Here is a 19,700-nt window from a genome sequence, read left to right as displayed (position 1 = left end):
TTAAGGGAGTGTGGCACGTAGCATTCAGCATTCGTGGGCTGTGAAGTGTTCCGAATCCTTCAGAATACAGAGAATACTTTACATTTTATCCCCACACATCTCACAGAAGCCAACTATCTACTTCTTTTTTCTCTAGTTTCCAATTTCTTGCGAGACACTGTTATTTTATGGAGCGCCGAAAAATACCCATAAGTAAGTCAGAGGCAAATAATAATACCCATTCAGTTCACCGCTAGAAACCCTACGAAGATTTTCTCTTTCCACAAGACCCAGCAATAACCTGCATGAGAGATGGCCTGCTGCTATCATTTTAGAGGTGCAATCTCTTTTTTTTTCATCCTTCCTGCTGCAGAAAATTCTTCATCAGCTCCTGGTAAACACTATTTCTGTTTTACCCTGTTGTGCCGCATGGGGAAACACACTGCTGGGTGCAGGATCTTCCTGGTATCTATTTTACGCCTCCGGGAGTTTTCCAGCAGCCAGCAATAATATAAAAGATCACCACGGACTGTGATGTGACCAATTACAGCAGACAGCAGTTATTTATAGAAAAGTCAGCAGCACTGAAGCTTTAACACCAGCCAGCACACCCCTCTGCTTCCCATCACTGAGCGCGTGTGCCAGCATCCTGCAACACCCTGCGTAGCAAGGAGGTTTAAGGCAATTACCTTGGTACCTCACAAAACCGTGGAGACACGTGGCATATGCCCACAGGACAACGAAGGAGTAGCGCTTTACACACACCGTACCTTCGAGCTGCCACAGCATATTTCATTTTCATAAATCGCTGACCCCAGATGTCACTTTCATTCTGAAATCCTTGTCCACCTACTCAGCGCCACAGCACACTAGGGCACAGCACCGTCGATGTGTGTAAGACCCTGTAACACACATTTTCCTGATTCCTAGCTCTCTGCAGAGTCTCTTCTTACCTTCCCCAGGACCTGGCATAAGGTCTGTCCAAATATTACAGTACAAGGGAAGACAACATGTTAGCTACGTAGCTTTCTGAACTTCCCCAGTCATAACCAACTAACTGATTTCACTCTCCTGATGCAAATGTGGAAAATACACCAAAAAGCTACAAAAATCACAGTAACCAAGTGCAAGATGTTACTTCCAGGGGTCATATACTGCCTCATCGAATCCCTGCTACAAGACAGACAGTGCTGATGGTCCCTAACGTGCAAACGCCCGTTCTCAGAGGTGACATGCAGGATCAGGACTGTTTGGGTGCTGCAGTTTGTAACTCAGGCTCCTGACACCAGTCACTGAAGAAATACGGATTCAAACTGGAATTTCGAATTATTTTGCTTCTGGAATATTGAATACACTATGTAAGTGCAAACCTGCCCTTGGAAGCTGAGGGAAAAAGTTCACGGCCCCTTTCTGAGGTGAGCATTTCGAGCAGAGCACGAGCAGAGTGAAATGCAATATTGCCATCTACTGCCCAGACGGGAGAACATCCCCCCTCCGCCTGACACATTCAGCTGAAGATGAGATCAATGTTTCCAGGACAAGGAATCTTTTAATCATAATGAAAATGTGATCTTGACTGATCCGAGGTCACATTACATTAATACACTCTTCAAAGCTTTTTTAATAATACAATTAACGATTTCTGCCATACCGTTAAGAGAATTAAGGACCAAAAAGCTTAAGGGGTATTGACCTATTCAGTTTCAGTTTTTAAAATAACCTCAAAGTAACATGGACTTTTTTCCCTTTTTTACACCCCCCCCCCCCCTTTAAACTCCCAGATACATACTTCTTAGATGCATTGTTCTATTTGTGTTCATGGATATCACACTTTTAGTAAAGATTTGGATAAGCCAGTAGAAAGGATCTCTATTCTGATTAGCTAACCCCCTTTATCTTGTGAACCGATAGGTCAGGCTAGGACAGCTTGCACTACAGTAAGAAGAAAAACAACAACATTAATTAGGAAGGTCGAAACTACAGTTTGATGCAGAAAGAGACTTACTTTCACAAAGGCGCTTTAACTCATCACCCCCCTTTCTCCAAGCCAACAGCCTCATTCTCTTCCTTAACCTACCGTCTCGCTAAAGCTCTCATCTGTGCCTTTGCAAACGACTTGGAAAGCTTTAAAGGAATTTAATAAAGCCCAAAACATATCCTAGCTAATTTTTGCTCACAATGAGTTCACTCCTCAGCACCAGAAGCCACAAATTCAAATGGCATTTCTCAACAAGTAGTGCTATTAGTCGGCTACAATCTTTAGCCTGAGCATCCCTGGGTTCAAACTGCTCCCTTAGCAGCGAGGGATGCTGGCTCCCATGAATATCCACCATCAGGACACAGTGGGACTGAAACTACCTGGAGGCTGTGGCCAGAAAAGCAGGACTGATGCACACCAATATGGTTGTTCTACGAGCAAGGTCGGCATCAGAAAGCAGCAATACAGTGAGTTTCACCCTGGATGAGTTCCAGCGTTCAGGAAATACTTTAGCCAAACTGGCATTATAGCATGTACCTCTGTATCAACAGAATTCTCTTCTGTGCTTGCTTGCTTGCTTTTTTTCTTGTTTTTTTTTCAGGCTTTATATATAAAACCCGTCAGTCCACGTTTATTTTTAAGCAAGGACAAGTGAATCCAAGGTAAGTCATTTTGAATCGATTGCAGATACTGGCAGGGTTTTGGGGGGAAAGCAGGCTTGTCTGAGGCTCCACGCTACTCCTGGGCAGGATACAAGAGGAGAGGAGCAGAACTGCGCCTCTGCATGAAAAATTGCAGATGAAACCAGGGGACTGTGAAAAATCTATAACAACAATGAAGAACACAACTCAGCCCATGTCATCACCATATGAGCTTATTGTCCTGGGCAGGGGTTCAACCATGAGATTTGGCAAAGATGATTCTTTCTGATCAGAGTTGCATCAATCCACTGCTACAAATATACAGAATAAACTAGCATCAAAGCTGCCAGGATTGTATTTCCCAGCATTTCTGGGTCCTGAGCAGCAGAATACTGGCTGCCTCCTAGATTTCTAACACCAGTGGCTTTTTCCCTTGGCTAGGAAAGGGAATATTGTTTGTTCCAACCCTGCAAAGCTGAGAGGTGGCTTATCAGAATATGTCTTACTTCCCTTCAGATCCCATTGATAGAATGGGAGGGGAGAGGGAATCACCTCTGTCATTGTAATTATGCTGCATCAAAGAGACTGGCTGGTCTGAGACTAAGACACTGCAAAGCTGTGACCAGGCAAAAATACAGAGGCAAAAATCAAGCACTTCTACTGCTTCTAACTGATGTCAGCTCTGTCTTTGGTAGAAGCCTGCCTTCCCACTCCTCTGCAGGACTGCAGCACCACTCTGTAAGCTTAGGCCTGTAAGTCAAAAGCCAGGGAAGGACAGAGCACAGCATGGTACATCCATCTGTTGGAAGCCAAAGGCTCTCTGAAGCTCTCGGTCTCAATGAGTAGAAACACACGAGGTCCCTCCCTCCCGTCCCCAGCATGGCAGAGCAATGTGCTTTGCAATCTATTTGACAACTCACAAGGATATTACCTATCGAAGTGCTAGTGTCTTTGATGCCGTAACTGTTCAGGCAGGACATGCTAAATATCATCTTGCAGAAACTTCTGATGTCTACAGGGAGCAAGACCCCTTCTTGACCTTTTCTCTTGCTATTTTGCTGGTTTTGTTCTGCGCTTCTCAGAGCTGTTCCTCCATTCCAGATGCACAAAAGAGGTCAAACTAGCAGAGGTGGCTTGTGCCAAAGGCTTTGGCTTCTACCAAGAGACACTTTGAAAGGAAGATATTTGTGCTTGTGACATGGAGCAAAGAGGGACAATACGTCTTTCACTCCAACTGATTTACCCACCAACCTTCTACGCAAACAAGGATAAAAGCAGCATTTCAGTCTGTATTACAGCAGATGGGCTCTGCATGCAGCACAAGAGAAATAAGCTTTAAAAAAGATTGAACCAGCCCCAAGATCTGGAGAGGGCGGGGGAATCAGAAAGCTCTTTTATATCATGTGGCTTGAAGACAGAATTTACCCAAAATGCATCTTAGTTAAGATACTTATCAAAAGCTTGGAGGACAGGGGACATACTAAGCAAGGAGACACTTAGAAAACGAGTCAGTTGAACGAATCCTTTCAGGAAGGGTTTTTCTCTTCTCCCTCCCTGCTCCTTGCAGAAAGCTGGGATGGGATTACTGGTTCCAGGTAGGAGAACTGAAGGTATGCTGCACATCTGTATCTTTTAAAAGCAGCACGAAATTAATGCTATTAAGCCAAGGCCACTCCTGTTGACCAGAGGGCACACATAGCTCTGAAGTGTTTCTCCTCTCATGGTCACTGACCTTTAACATACCACAGTCCAGAGAGGCTGAGCTATTAATTTACAAATGAGATGTTGGTGAATTAATACAGACATCCCCAAATGTACTCATCATGGTGAATGCAACCTCTGATCTCCTCCCTCAGAATTAAAAAAAAAAAGAAAAAAGTTCAACTTCATCTAAGCGTCAGGTGGCTGGGAGAAAAGAATTCTTCCAGATGGAGTTTATTGATCTTCCAAAAATGGAGCCTTCAGTTTAAATTAAAACCAAAAAGATTTCTTAAAAAAAAAACAACACCACTAAAAAAAACCCCAACCACCTTCAAGACAGAAAAATTCAATAAAGCAAGGATAAAGTCTAAGGCAAATAGAGAAGATCAAACTGAGACTTTACCATCAAGTTGGATTGCAAGAGGAAACAAATTGAAAAGCAGGCTAATTACAAACTCCTCATTTTGTCTCCTGTGTACTTAAACTTTACTGCATGCTCATCTGTAACAAGAGATATATAAAGGAAGGCCTAAGTCAATACCAAACAACTAACTACAGCTGGATGCATTCTTTGTTTATGCAGTTGAGCAATAAATTTGACAAAGCAGAACTTCTATTTGGACATGTTAATTTTGTCTTTTTCTGCAACATCCTTGCTATGCAAATGTGAAGAAGGATCCAGCTAGGTACTGAAGTTTAGACTGCTCCCTCCCTTCTTCATCCATAGGAAACGGCACTAAAATGTGGATTTGAACACCCTAAATGACTCCAAATTAACTGCTGTGTTTTACTGACCTGCCCAGGCTTTCTTTAGGAACGTGGGTCACTCAGAATCAATCCCAATTATGTCAGCTAGGCACTGAGCTCTAAGGATGTCACTGAGCCTTTGTTTGGACACATTCAATGCAAAGGTGCCAAGTTAGTCTGTTTTTCAGACTAATGGGTTCAGACAAGTTAGCTGTTTTTTCCTACTTTGGCACCTACTTATAAGGCAGCTTTGTGGGTGGCTCGCTTCTCACAATCAAACAATACAAGTGAAAAGTGGTTAGTTAGAAGTGTTTAATTTGTATTTCCAAACCTCTAAAAATTTTCCACAAAAACCACAGCAGAAAGAAGGCATCAGAAGTTTCTATACGGTGACTTCTAGCAGACCCTTCAAGAGCAGTCCATGAGTGTCCAAACAGATGCCATAATACGTTAATGTCATCATAGAGATGGGAGGGAAGGACATCGGCCCAAGTTACCAATGCGATAAAACTCTTAAGAGTTGCACAGAGCTCCTGTCATTTAGCAGACATCTATCATGCCATGCTAATCAAGGAGTGTGATACGGCAGGCCAGGACTGGGAAATGACCCCAAAAATAGAGTTAGCATTGGGCTTTCAAAGAGCAAGTGAAAGAACAGAGGATGTTTTGCTTTGAAACATTTGCATTACGATCCAATCAGGATCCGATTAGGATGGAGAGCTGCCTTTAATATACAACTTTATATTTGCACTGAAGTTTTATTTTATCAACCAAACTAGACATTAAATATTTCAAAAAAATTAAAATAAATATTAGATTAAATAGTCTGCTTACCTAATCTTTCCTCTCCTTCAGAATGGTCACATATAAAACACAGCAGCAAAGGAAGACACTTAGCCTTTACGGCAAATATAGACCATCTTTGCTTTTCTAACGCTGAGAACATTAACAGTGTATTACATGGCAGCTGTTATTACACCAAAAAAAGTCAAAGAAAGTGCTCAACAGAACTCTGACACAAAGTATGTAGTGGACAGAGAAGGGACAGAAATGGAAAATTAGATGCTCAAGTTACCCATCAAACAACTGAGACAGAATCATCTCGTGCTGGAAAACCATGAAATACAACTTGGGAAAGTCCCACCCCAGACAAGAGTACGAAGGGGGAAAACCTGGGTGCAGCTTGCACTTTGTGCTACTCTATGGCTTCATCTTGGCTTCACAAATATTTGAAAAAACAAAAAAATCAACTCAGGGCCCACTCGAGACAAGCTCCACAGATACAACGAGACTGAATGGCACACACCAGACAAGCTTTACCACACCCTCGTCCTCCTTCCTCTGAACTGGTAACCTTTCTCCGAAGAAGTCAAGCCAACCAGTGCTGTATTTAAGTCTGGGGCACCGTCTTAAGCACGCGAGATGACAACGACGTTAAGCTATGTAACGGTGCCATCTCGTGGTAACAATAAAGACGACGCTGGACCGACTACGTTTTCAGTAGTCCGCTGCCACCATTGTGGTCATAAAACAACGTATTAAAACAGATACCTCTTAATCCCTCCATGTCGTGTAAGTTTTACTGTGCATGTTCACCCTTAAGACACCGACAAGTCCGAAAGAATCCCGCGATGATTTGCAACCACAGGTCACAGCAGCTGGGAAATGCTAACCCGAACGGTCGGCGTGGTTGTAACTGTAACCGGGTCTCTGAGGAGGTTCAGGCTTCTAAGAGGAATCGCAAAAACTGAAAATCTCTCTGAAGGGACAAGAAGAACGAATCAAGGTCTGGAAGATCTGCCTCACGGAGACAGATCCAAAAATCAGTGCTGCTCACTGATGTCATGACAGACCACAAGGTATCCATCCCCACACTGAAAGAATCTGGATAGTACCAGAGCCATAGCTCAGCATTAAACAGAAAAGCAAAATCCATCACAGGAGACTAAAACGAAATGAATCCAGACTAAAAAAAAACGGCTGCACTTGTAAACACGAAACCTCAGAGCAACTTGCCAAGGAATATGGCAGATTTCCCACCGCCCAACATCTGAAAATCAAAAATGTCAAATCAAAACAATCTTTCTAAAAAATGTGTTCTTTCAACCAAAACCAATGATTTTTGATACAGCAACCATGCATGAAATTGTCTGGCTTACATTATGTGAAACATCATGACAGATTAACGTAATGAAATTTCTAGCCTTAAAATCCGAATGTTTACTTTTCTTGAGAACAATTCAAATATTTTATTTAGTTGGCACACGCCCACCCAGATCACTGCTAACACTAGTGGTGACGTCTAACATCTTACTCACAGGCCAGACTTAAGTGTCTACGCTTATAAGAACAATAGGTACAAATTTCCTTTCAGCAGGTCTGCCATCTCTCTCTCTCTCACACACACTTACCTCCTTGTCTCCTAAAGCAGAAGTATCGTGTCAAGCCACAACCACCAGAGTGTAGATCCAGAGATCAAATCCAAGATTTTGAAAACTTAACTTCAAAAATTGGAATGCTCTTTCAAGCCTTTGCCAACTTTTCCAGCACTCTGAAACCATCCTACCCTTGAGTAAATGCAGATTCCTTTTAAATAAAAGAACTTCCACTGTGAGAAAAAGATGTTTGTCCTGTTGGGTATTTTTGTAAGTCAGCATTTCTGAAATAATATGAAGCAAGCCTGTGTCCTCCTGCAACCTGTAGCCCAGGAGTTTAGTACTGTTAAGTAGGACCTCAGAGCTCCTGGCTCTGGTTCTTTACTGGATATAGCTAACGGGCAAATGTCTGTATCCTCTTATTCTACTGTTTCTGCTCAGTGTGTCTCATTTGCCAGGCAGGGCAGATGAACTGAATGTATAACATCCCTAATTGTCACAAGTTTTGATTAGAAGGATGATGTGATCATTTTCTTCAATTAGAAAGTACCAAGCCATCTGCCGACACCATCTCATCAAATGCACCTTCACTCACTTCTGTAATATGCCCAGTTGCCATCATGAGTGTTTTTGATGAAAAAAACGTTACTTAGAAAATAAAAAACTATGCATAATCAAGGAAGACAATTTTTACACGGAGAAAAGGAGCAACTTTTCTGCGAGAACAGCCAGTAAAGTGACTGTTAATGCAGCCAGTGAATCACTGGATAACATAGAGAGGTGAAACAGAAATTCAGTTTGGAGGTATTGAAAAATTGCTGGGTTTTCCTCCAACCCAGTGTGCTTGGATGTAGAACGAATTTAATCAAATTAGGTAACTGCCCATTCCACACACAGTACCTTATCCATCTTTCTTATTCTAATACAAATTCATACAGAGTTTCCTGGGGCTCTAGATTAAAATTTTGTTGAAAGACTTAAATCAGATTAAAGTTCTTAATAGTCCCCACTTGCTGGAACAACTCCAGTTTACCTTACCTTGACAATTACAATACAGGCTATTATGTGCAAACTAGACGTAAGGCTAGTTTGCTATGCTACTGCAACTCCAGAATCAGCTTTCATGAGGAGAGATACAATAATTTTCTATCATACTTAGGAGCAACTGGTGTTGCAAATCTTCCCTAATACTGTATTCAAAAAAAAAACCCAACATACGTATTTAACCATATATTAAGTAAGAATGTAGGCTGCTGCACAGGAGGACACGCAGTTTCTAGCCGTCTTTACAGCACACCCTTTGCAACTTGAGGAAACAACAACCTGAACATCAACTGATTATAAAGTTAGTTCTAAATGCATTCTCCTTGAGAAAAGAGAACCATAGCAACATGATTAAGGCTGGCACACAATTCAGTGTTTTAATTCTCTTGGCAAAAACTTGTAAGTTCCAATTATAGCTTGCTTTTTTTTTTTTTTTTTTTAAGAGATGCCTAGAAAGGTCTGATTTCTTTGTGTCTCAGGCATATGGTTTACTGAGCAGCTCAACAGGGGAGGAGTTACTTGGATACATGAATAAACGCTATGTTAAATCACGACCTCAAACAAAACCAGGGTGACAGCACTATGTGATGTGTGAGCAATTATGCCATACAGGGGGGAAAAAATATACATCCCTACAGCGTACCTACAATGCCTGCCTACAGAAGTGTCTCCCTGGAAATGCTGGATTAGTTTCTGGAAAGAAATAGCTACTTCTCCTCATTCCAAGGCACCCACTTAAGAATTACAGGCTGCTGGATCTATTCAGGTTCATCAAGACCCTACTGCTGTTCACTACCGAGCCTACCTCTTCGCAAAGCCTTCTGTGCCACTGCTCTCAAGGTCTCATCCTCAAGAGTGTCACCTGTAATCATTAATACAACATTCAAGCTTTAGAAATTCCCCACTAAAAAAAAAAATCTAACACAGAACCAGCTTGTGGTGAAAGAATGAAATTTCTTTACAAAGCCATAACACAAGTAATCTAGCAAAATATGTTCTACTTCCAAGTTAATTAAATGCAAAACATTAGGAAAGATCTTTCAGCACATAAAACATGCAATATGTAATGTACACAAAGTTCTACATCCTGAACTTACACGCAGCATGATCACAGTGCCTGAATTTAAAGGCAGTTTAAGGCCTGTAGCTTGGTCACTCTTCCACTCTGTACCAAACTTCTTCTGCCTTAATGGAGTTTGTACGTCATCCTGTCCACCACAGGGTTTAAGGCAGATTTTTCTGCTAGAAAAACTCAAATGAAAGCAATTCAAGATCAATTGTTCTCTTTGAAAGCAAGGTTACAGCTGTCATTCTGATACCAATGTGTGTTGTGGCATCTCTCTTCCATAATGCAGGATGTGGTTTCCATAGAAATATCTTCTTACATCAGTATCTACAAGCCCTCCAATTATTCCCTTTTGGACATCTCATGCAATCCAATAAAATCTTTTCAGAGCAGGGAAATAACTAGGCTCGACTACTCCTTAATTACTTGGTGAGAAGAAAAAGAAAAGGACAATTAGCAAACAAAAGCTTTATTTAAAACAAAACACAAGATGGAGAACATGTGTCTTGCAAAAAAATTGTATCTTACCTGAAGAAATCTCTCCAGTGTTACAAATTATGAACAGTCAACTGCATTTTTTAAGACCACACTGAGATTTTGCTGATTTTTGAAAGTGCAGTTATGGTATAATTCTAAATTGTTTGGTGGCCTTGTCTCCAACTACGCCCCCAGAGCCTGCTCTTTTTCGGAATCCTTTGCATTGCTGAGTACTGCCTGCGCCGTGTTCTAAATCCTCTTGTTCAGGACCCTGTGAGTTCAGAGTCCCTGCTGCTGCTGTGTCATCTTTTTCTTCTGTGGCATCTCCTGACACTTTCCCAACACCAGGAATGTATTCAACGCCCTGAAATTAAACCAAGACAGAGGGAACACAAAATTATACACAAACAACATAAACAGTGAATTGATCCTAATATAAAACGCCTCTGTCAACCAAGGCTACCATAAACATGCAAGGCAAGAAACTGAGCTGCATTGTTTGTATAGAACAGCTTAATTCCTGCTGCTCTGCCCGAGTTCCCAGAAGCGTCAGCATAAAGAAAACTGGGAGCACACGGAGCCTTGATCTGGCTGGGTGGGCTCCGAAGCCATGACCACAGCACATAACGCAAGAGCGTGCACCACAGGGGCCAGTGCTGTCAGAGGTCCCCCAGGAGACCCATGTCTGAAGAAAACAAACTGATTTAATTGTGCGGCAACCGAAATGGGCTGGGGAAACAACCCCTACAGCTCTTTGTTTTGCTTCCACTCGTCTCTCCCTTTTCTTTATTACTTGAAAAAGCTTCATTACTGTGATTTGTTTTCTCAGATACGTGTAGCCCTAACTAGGTTTAGGCTTCATTCAAACCTCTCAGCCCGTTTTAGGCCTCCATCTTGCAAAAAGCTAAGCACAGTCAGATCTGCAGCTCAGTAGTGAGATAAAAGAATTAGGACTGTACGGAGCTTGGCTCACTCATTCTACTAAAGGTGTCACACTCCAGCCCCTGTATAGGCACAGGAAAAATCACAGAAAGCCATTGCATAGGCAAAGCTTGGAATTTGCTGTATGCCAGTGTGGTTATGGTTCCCTTATCTCACTGAGGACCAAACTAAAACATTCAGTGAAAACTATCCTGTAATCTTTAGCCTCTCAAACTACTACAGCTATATAAATTAGCTATATGAATCAATTCTATGTGTATGTAGCTATATTACACAGCTGTGATTACCTACATAAACCTATGGGTCAGTAGTAAAAAACAGCAGTCACTGTACCTTATTCATCTGGTCTACATCCGATGGTCTGGGTTTACTTGTCTGAGCATGCTCTATACGAGAGCCCGCTTCAGCCTCTGGAGAAATGGGGTGAAGTTTTGCCCCAGAAAGAGATTAAAAAGGAAAAAATGTTAGCAGACTTCCATGGCAATTTTAATTTGAAAAAACACACCAGAAAATGCCACCTGTGATGCCACCTTAAACCCCTCGTGCCTTACTTTTGTTAATTAACCAAACCAGCGTGCCCAATGACACTACCACAAAAGACTAAGGTGAACAACTATACCAGAAACAAAATTACTCTGGGTCTTTCTTAGCTTGAAAGTTCTGCTAAATAGATAATCCATTCATCTCTCACACCCAGAAAGCCCACATCCTTTCCACCCTTTCAGAAAATGTGGATATTCTCACCAAATCGGATTAAAGATTATAAACAATCATTTGAAATTTATTTTAATTCTTGCTCAGTCTCATTATTTTTTGCATTAGCCTCACATTTACATACGTTACGTATATTACTAAACTACTTCAAAAGAGCTCAGTTCACTGCCTGGTAGATTTAGCAACTAGGACCAAATCATGTTAAAAGATTTCTGCTCCTCCAATCAGCCCCAGAAGAGAAATGTCACTGTGTTCCCATTACTAAGACTGTTTGCTGCATATAAATCTCTCCATTTTTCAAACAAAAAGAATGAATTCAGAATGAACGACTGCAGCTATGTGTGACAACATGCTAAAGAGCTTTGTTTTTATAGATATATGTATACATGCAAACAGAAATATCTGTGTATACACATGTCTATGTATCTGTGCACATCCAAATTGAAGTATCAGTTGCAGTACAGAGTGCTGCAGTTTAACTGTACTGCCACTAGATGCAGCCACATAACCTTGAAAAATTTAAAATTCTGACCTCAGGGTTACAGAAACCTTTTTTGGAATATCTATGATTGCAGACTTCTTACAACAACTTTAATAGTATTCAATGCTGAGTACTGGGGAAAAAAAAAACAAAAACAAAACCAACATAATATGAGGAGAATTTTCAATTTTTCTTCCCAATAATTTTGTTCCAAAACATAGCATTGCAAATGTCGATGGAGATCTAAGAAATTAGAGCAGAATAAGACTTGTCTGTTTTCATGGTTGTTGCCATAGATCCAGATTGCAGCTGACAATATTGAATTACATTGTGTTTTGCTTTCTATGTAACAGAGCAAGTAGGAATGAAGGACTATGTTCCCAAGTGACCCCCTAAAGATAGAATCATAGAACAATTGGGGTTTGGGCTGGAAGGGACCTTTCAAGGCCATCTAGCCCAACTGCCCTGCAATGAGCAGGGACATCTTTAGCCAGATCAGGTTGCTCAGAGCCCCGTCCAACCTGACCTTGGATGCTCCCAGGGGTGGGGCATCTACCACCTCCCTGGGCCACCTCTGACAGTATTTCATCACCCTCATTGTAAATCTTATTTTCTTTATATTTAGTCTAAATCTACTCTCTTTCAGCTAAAATCCGTTACTCCCTGTCCTATCACAACAGGCCCTGCTAAAAAGATTGCCCCCATCTTTCTTACAGGCCCCCTTTAAGTACTGGAAGGCCGCTATAAGGTCTCCCTGGAGCCTTCTCTTCTCCAGGCTGAACAACTCCAACCCTCTCAGCCTGTCCTCACAGGGGAGATGTTCCAGCCCCCCGATCATCTTCTTGGCCCTCCTCTGGACTTGCTGGAGCAGGTCCATGTCTTTCCTGTGCTGGGGGCCCCAGAGCTGGACGCAGGACTGCAGGTGGGGTCTCACCAGAGCAAAATAGAGGGGGAGAATCACCTCCCTCAACCTGCTGGCCACTCTTCTCTTGATGCAGCCCAGGATGCGACTGGTTTTCTGGGCTGCAAGTGCACATTGCTGGCTCATATGCAGCTTTTCATCCACCAGTACCCCCAAGTCCTCCTCAGCAGTGCCACTCTCAATCCCTTCATCCCCCAGCCTGCATTGATACCAGGGATTGCCCCGACCCAGGTGCAGGGCCTTGCACTTGGCCTTGTGGAACCTCATGAGGTTCACGTGGGCCCACTTCTCAAGCCTCAGGTATCAACGACACCACTCAGCTTGGTGTCATCTGCAAACTTGTAGAAGTTCTAAATGATGGTGCGAGTATGGAACACGTAACCGTACAACTCCAGTGGTTTCCATTCTTTGCCACATCATTTTCCTCTCCGTATTCCTGTATCAAGACTCTGGAAACAGAAGCTTCTCTTTATGTGTACGGTAAGCAGCACACTAGATCAGATGATAAATGATTCCTGCACTCAGAAAATGTTTCTGCTTTATCTACTATTAACAGATAGCATGAAGTCGTGGAAAATTCTCTCGTTATTTCCTCACCAGCTCTCAGACAGAGCTATGCAGGAGTAATGCTGCCTTTAGGTCAAAGCAAAACCAGGGAAACTCTTCCCTAGTTTTAGCAGGGGTTCTCTGTCCTGTACTCTCTCCCCTGGTATTTCGCTAGGTGCATAATATGCACAGTACTGGGATAATGCAACCACAGAAAGCACACAAGTAGATTCCATATGTAAAACAGATATAATAAATGTATTACACTGCTTTAAATACTGTTTTTATAGTGCGTTGATTTTCCACTGAAAATGGATGAAATAAAGCCTGTTCAGCACATTCAGTATAAAGGAAAGTGATGCCCAGTGAGCTGTGCACCAGAGTGGAGAATTTAACTTAAAAAGCAGACTTTTATTATACATTTTAGTGCCAAATTCACTTGCTTCTGCTCCCTTCCACTGCAAAGGCCACATTGCAATTCACAATCTGTATAAACATATATAAACACACACACCCCACACACCCCCATTTCTGGTTTGTACTTTCCCTCCTTCCTCTTTTTGTAGATATAGACATCTCATTTACGAGCAGAACTGGCCAAGGCAGTTCCAAGGCCTCACATGTATTTTTTACTGACAGCCACTCCAGTGGAATCCTATTTACCCATGTTTTGGGTTGTTTCTCTTTGTTTGTTCATCTTTGTGTAACATGGCAAAAAGAAGAAAGAAAACAGAAAGTCTCTATCTCTCCAGGATCCACTTTCTGTTTGCTGATCTGATCATAGTTCTCTTCAATTGCCATTAATAAACTGAATTTAACAAGATGGATTAAAGAAAAGAGCAACAGCAGTTTTTGTTGGTTGAAAGCATGAGGAACATAAATATAATGGCTTCAGAGGAACCCAGCCTAGGGCTAAATTCTGCCTTAACTCTCCGGTGGGGTGCTGCAGACAAGATGAAATGCAATGTCTCAACTGAAGGTCCCCAAGCCAATACAAAGCAGGACAGATGTGGGAAGGCATGGGAGTAATTTGCTCTGCAGCACTCCTTGCTGCCCTTCCAGAAAGAGACAGTGTGTGCCCTTCTTTTGGAACCTAACGCCTATCACAGCTTGCCTGCATGCAGCAGGGAGGCCTCTCTGGACCCCCAACCCAGCTGAACAGACTACATCAACAAGATCCCCGTACGAACTGTCAAAAGGTTTTCCTACTTTGTTGGTATCTTTTGTGAAGGAGGCAGAAAACGCTCCCAGCAAGAAGGATTTACCCTGCACAAGGAGAGCACTTTGAATCTTCCAAAAGCCATAATGAAAATGTTTGTGTTTCCATCCAAGAATGGTATTGGCAGCAAATTGAAGGTAATTAAACACATTGCCCATTGGCCATACAAATTTCTCCTTTGTAATAATTTCAGAGAAACAAACCCCTCTCTATAACCCAGACATTGTGCTGTGCAACAGGAATTTTTTGGGCTAACTTCTACCCTGGTGTAAGCGCACTGCAATGGGAGTTGCAGACAATTTATGCCAAGACTGTGCTTTGTTCAGTATCTCTCAGATGCTCTGTAGTTCAATTTCATTACCTCATAATTTCTAAGAACCGTCTTGTTTACTGGGAAAAGACCAGTGAACTGGACTGCACACTCACTAGTTTCTCCATGTGCAAATAACAGAGAAATCACCTATCTATTTTCACGATCTAGCCCTTGATATTATTTCTTATCTTTATATAACTAACACAGCCAAGTTCACACTGTTTATTTTAACTCACTTCCTGAAAGGGATGAGTCCATCTGAATTTTTAACCAGATATTCACTCGCTGGCTCCAGTCTCCTGGTGCTTCCACCTCCCACAGTCGCTTCTGCTCCTCGGGGTAAGTCTGCAAAAATTTCTGGCAAACTGAAATAGAAGAAACCAAGGGGTAAAAGCATGAATGAGTGAAAAGTACAGTGGAAGAGGGAGTATATTCTATCCTGGAAATTCTCTTCAGACCTACGTTCATTCTTTCCTTTGGAAATCTTTTCTTCTCTCTTCTCATCTTCCTTTTTTTTTCTCTTAGCTGGGGCTTTTAGGAAAAGTCTATGTGGAATGACCTAAACAGGCACAAGTGAATCCTGTCCGTCTGCTTCAGTCTAGATTACTCCCTTGTGAGGGCAGAAATACAGGACTTGAAATGACTTAGTGAGCCGCCACCTTCTGGCACTGCATCACAGAACTATCTCCGGACACTTAGCAGGTCTTAGGCTAACAGCAGTGCGGGTTTTTTCACCCTCACTACTCTGAAATGAAAGGTGTTTCAGTGTCTTCCAGCTTTAACCATTAAGAATACTACTCTCATTTCTATTTATAAACAAAACCTTTGTATCCGTTTGTTCTTGGGCCAATACCACCCTCCATTTTACCATGGCTACCCTATACTCCATTGCTGGGGTTCATTTACTTCTTTGGGTGTAGAAAGCAGGAAATAGGAAGAAATAACGAGGAATAACGGGGGTATGTGTGCCAGATGTACGATCACCTTTAGAAACTATATTCCGACAGATTCCTATCACTCTCAGTACACATTGAACATTGATGTAATTTGGAAAACAAATCAAATTTAGGTTTGCTTATGTTATCAAACTGAAACCTGTCTTATTTAGAGGTTTCCTTAGGATGTCTGCAGAGCCAAGAGGAGGCATATGTTGTACGACAAACAGTTTAAAAAATTAAACTTTCCTTAAAGACCATTCTATCAGTTCCATCAAGTGTACTAAGACAGCAATCTGTACACAAGGAAACTATTTTCATACTCTCCTCTGTCCATTGTAGTTCATCATACTACAGAATGGGTAATTTATCTTCAATATTCAGTTGAGTTTAACAATGGGATGTTGAAAAAAAAAACCCAATTCTAGTATGTAAACATTTGCCTTACAGTAATGAGCAGATCACTGTCATTAATTTTATCCAAGGATATCCAAACTAAATTAATCATTTCAGTATGAGCTACTGAAAGTAACATATATACCAAAATAAAGATATCTGCTAACTAGCTTTTTACTTCCTTTTAGACCTTTAGACCTCTATATCACACTAAATAACACGCTAGTGAAAACTGTGCACATTTAGTACAGAGATTTAGAGTAAAATGTTGCATTCTTTTGTTAAAGTATAAGATTGTGGTTCCAATGAAATCAAAACCAGGCAGTTACTTCAATATCCTCAGAACTTAACTTACAGTATTAGTATTTTTATAAAAGTAGGACCCAGAAAACCTAATTGGAACATGACACAAGTCAAATTTATTCACTATCAGCTCTAAAATTAATTGAGATGAAAGCATAGTCATAGCAACATATCGCTAGCATTTACACATAAACAATGCAGCTTTCTGATCCATAGTGTCTAAACCATTTATGCCTGACGTAGGAGAAATGGATATTATTGGGAGAAGAGAATATTCTTTCCTGAATTTAGAAGTAGCAGTACCTTAGAAACGCCTGTGGCGCATTTGTATACATTGGGTATATACAATGGTACATACTGACCAAGGGAAAGAATGGATACAGTGAAAATTCTGATGACACTTACTAGGAAATGGCTGTAAAGTGGTAAATCAATAGAAACATCTCCCAAAAAATGACAGTAAAGACTGTATACCATACAGAGAGCCACTTCAGGAAAAAATGCTTTTCTAAAGAAAACAGTTTTATAAATAATGTGAGCACAGATATTTTCTGTAAATTTTAGCAGCAAAATCAGAACTCCAACCTGAAAACAAGGAAGATCTATAATGACTTACTTATCTTTTAAAAGTGCCAAATGTTCAAAGACAGTCAATACAAAACAAGTACTGATGTGACTGGATGAATGAGCAGGTATACAGCTTATTAAATCTAATTTCTTACAAATGCAGTATCTACTGGAGCATTACGTGCATAGTGTAGGCTTGACAACATCTTATGATTCTTTTCCCTCTGGTGTCAAATAAAATTGGTAAGTCACTGTCTAGGGCAATGACATGGTTGTGTTTCTAAGAGAGAGTGACACAAGAATGCAAAATGTCAAACAGGCAGTGAGTTTTACGCTTCTCACTGTCTTACATAAATATTGGACTACCTTTCTACAGGAAATTCCAGATGTCTCAAGAAAAGTAACCCATTGGACACTAACAACACTTCCGTTCAGACAAGTGCACTGAACTCTTGTACAGTTAAGAAAATCCTACCAAGACCATATTGAAATTTATACATTATACATGACCCTTACCTAACGTTTCCACATCAAACGATTTACCTTGATACATGGCAGCAGAAATAGGGCAGCTGATCCCCAAGGCATCCTCAGCCACGAAAGACTGACAGAAATCATGCAGCATTTTCATCCCTAGGCCACCTCTTCTGTACTTTCTCCGGACGAATATAGTATCCAAAACCGGCAGCAAGTAACATTGACTGGTTGTACCATCACATAGGCTCCCTGAAAGCACACAGTAAAAAAACCCACAACTTTGAAAACAAAATTAGTATTGCTACACTAACTAAGTGCTGTGTGATTCTAGCCACAAACACTGCCCTGATACCTTTCCACAGGCTATGAGGATGACCCCCAACAGAAGTGCATTTGCATAGACAGTAAAACACTTTCCAGGAGGAAGATTTGTGCCATCAAACTCAAGAGGATCTGTTTTACACGTGGTTGATAGGTCTCACCATAGTATTTTCCAGATTCCAATTCTTCATAATCAGACCATTTAGATACACAGGCAACATACATAGGACAGTTCACCGAAAAGATGTAACCGGACAAAGAGGCACAAATATTCTGAATGTAATCTGAGCATATTGCTTGAGCTTTTGCCTATTCTAGTAAATCACCCCACAAACTCTTTTTATGAAAGACACTGAACCACGCAACGCAGTATGACCTAAGAGCTCAGAATGTCCATGCTGTCTGACACAGCTGGACAGTGGAGAAGGGACCCAGAGAAAACTCCCAATACTGTTAAAGCTAACAATTTCATGACTGTGGGGAGAGAAGAGAGGCTCTCCTGGCCTCTGCATACATTGCTGTTGTGCCTTCCCAAATGGTATGATAATACTCTTAAATATGAAACTTGACTGGCCCCATCATTTACACCTCCTTTCAGACTTTTACTGGTCAGAAAGTTAGTACCACCCTTTTACTGCACATTCAGTCTTTGATCTCCTAGTTCATAAATTCCTCAGACAACTGTACAAAAGAATATTTCTCTCTTTCAGTTCTCTGTCAACACATACCCAGGAGTCATCTTCAAATCTTTGCTGGTAAGAGAACACACAAAAAGCATTGGGGTTGCTCCACCTGAAACGAACAGGTCCCTAACTGCTCACGCTTGCAGTGACTCCAGGCAAGAGAAAGGGAAAACAGAGCAGAAGCCAGGCTGCCCCAACAACCCAGCATGTTAACGGGGAGGCGAATGACCTCCCAAAGAGGAAGAACTGTGCCCGAGAAAGCACTGAGTAGAATCCAAGTGACAGCTAAACTTACGGCAGCAGCTTAGGTTCAACCTTACACTGCAGCACACAAAAGTCACACCTCTGCAGAAAAATGAGTACAGACATTAATTAAGGCATTTGGGTATAAAGCCGTAAACAACTGAGTGGTGCATTTTAAGAAAGTACTGTAAGTGCTCCTTTATAAGTCTCTCAGTTTCTACTAAGTGGTAATTTATCACACATGTGTATGCTTCTAGTCCATCGCCTGAACTACTACTATCAGTGTTAAAGTAGGGGTTTCACTCAAGGACGGTCCTTGCTAATAAATACATTAAGTCAGTCACTTGAAATCATAGCGACATGATTAATACTCTACATAAAATAGACTCAAGTATAAGCCTCCAAACAACTAGAACTCTGTTCTCAGCGAAAACTGTCAAAAAAAAAGTTAGAACCAAGGGATTTATTTTGCAATCATGTATGGTGAACTCAAACTGGAGTCAACAGAAAGTTGATTAAGAACAGACAGACATTCAGGGTCCAAAATTTTAATGTTCACCCTATACCTATTGCAGGAGGTACGTTAGCAATTCACTGTACAACTTCCATTCAGCGCAGAATACCATAAAA

General features: G+C 41.3%; 1 protein-coding gene across 1 annotated transcript in view; it reads right to left on the bottom strand.

Moving 5' to 3' along the window:
- Positions 1-10,150: 10,150 nt before the first annotated feature.
- FAM169B (Protein) overlaps positions 10,151-19,700 on the bottom strand; it is a 40,811-nt gene continuing 31,261 nt past the window's right edge. The window contains exons 6-9 of the mRNA XM_086471783.1: positions 17,890-18,072; positions 15,382-15,510; positions 11,284-11,360; positions 10,151-10,372 (exon numbers count right to left, since the gene is read on the bottom strand). Coding sequence (XP_086327909.1) covers positions 10,151-10,372; positions 11,284-11,360; positions 15,382-15,510; positions 17,890-18,072 — 611 coding nt within the window. The remainder of the gene's footprint in view (positions 10,373-11,283; positions 11,361-15,381; positions 15,511-17,889; positions 18,073-19,700) is intronic.

This window comes from Leptosomus discolor, chromosome 11, assembly GCF_034619465.1.
Source record: "Leptosomus discolor isolate bLepDis1 chromosome 11, bLepDis1.hap2, whole genome shotgun sequence".
In the NCBI taxonomy this organism is placed as follows: Eukaryota; Metazoa; Chordata; class Aves; order Leptosomiformes; family Leptosomidae; genus Leptosomus; species Leptosomus discolor.
This window is presented reverse-complemented; position numbering and strand designations above follow the sequence as displayed.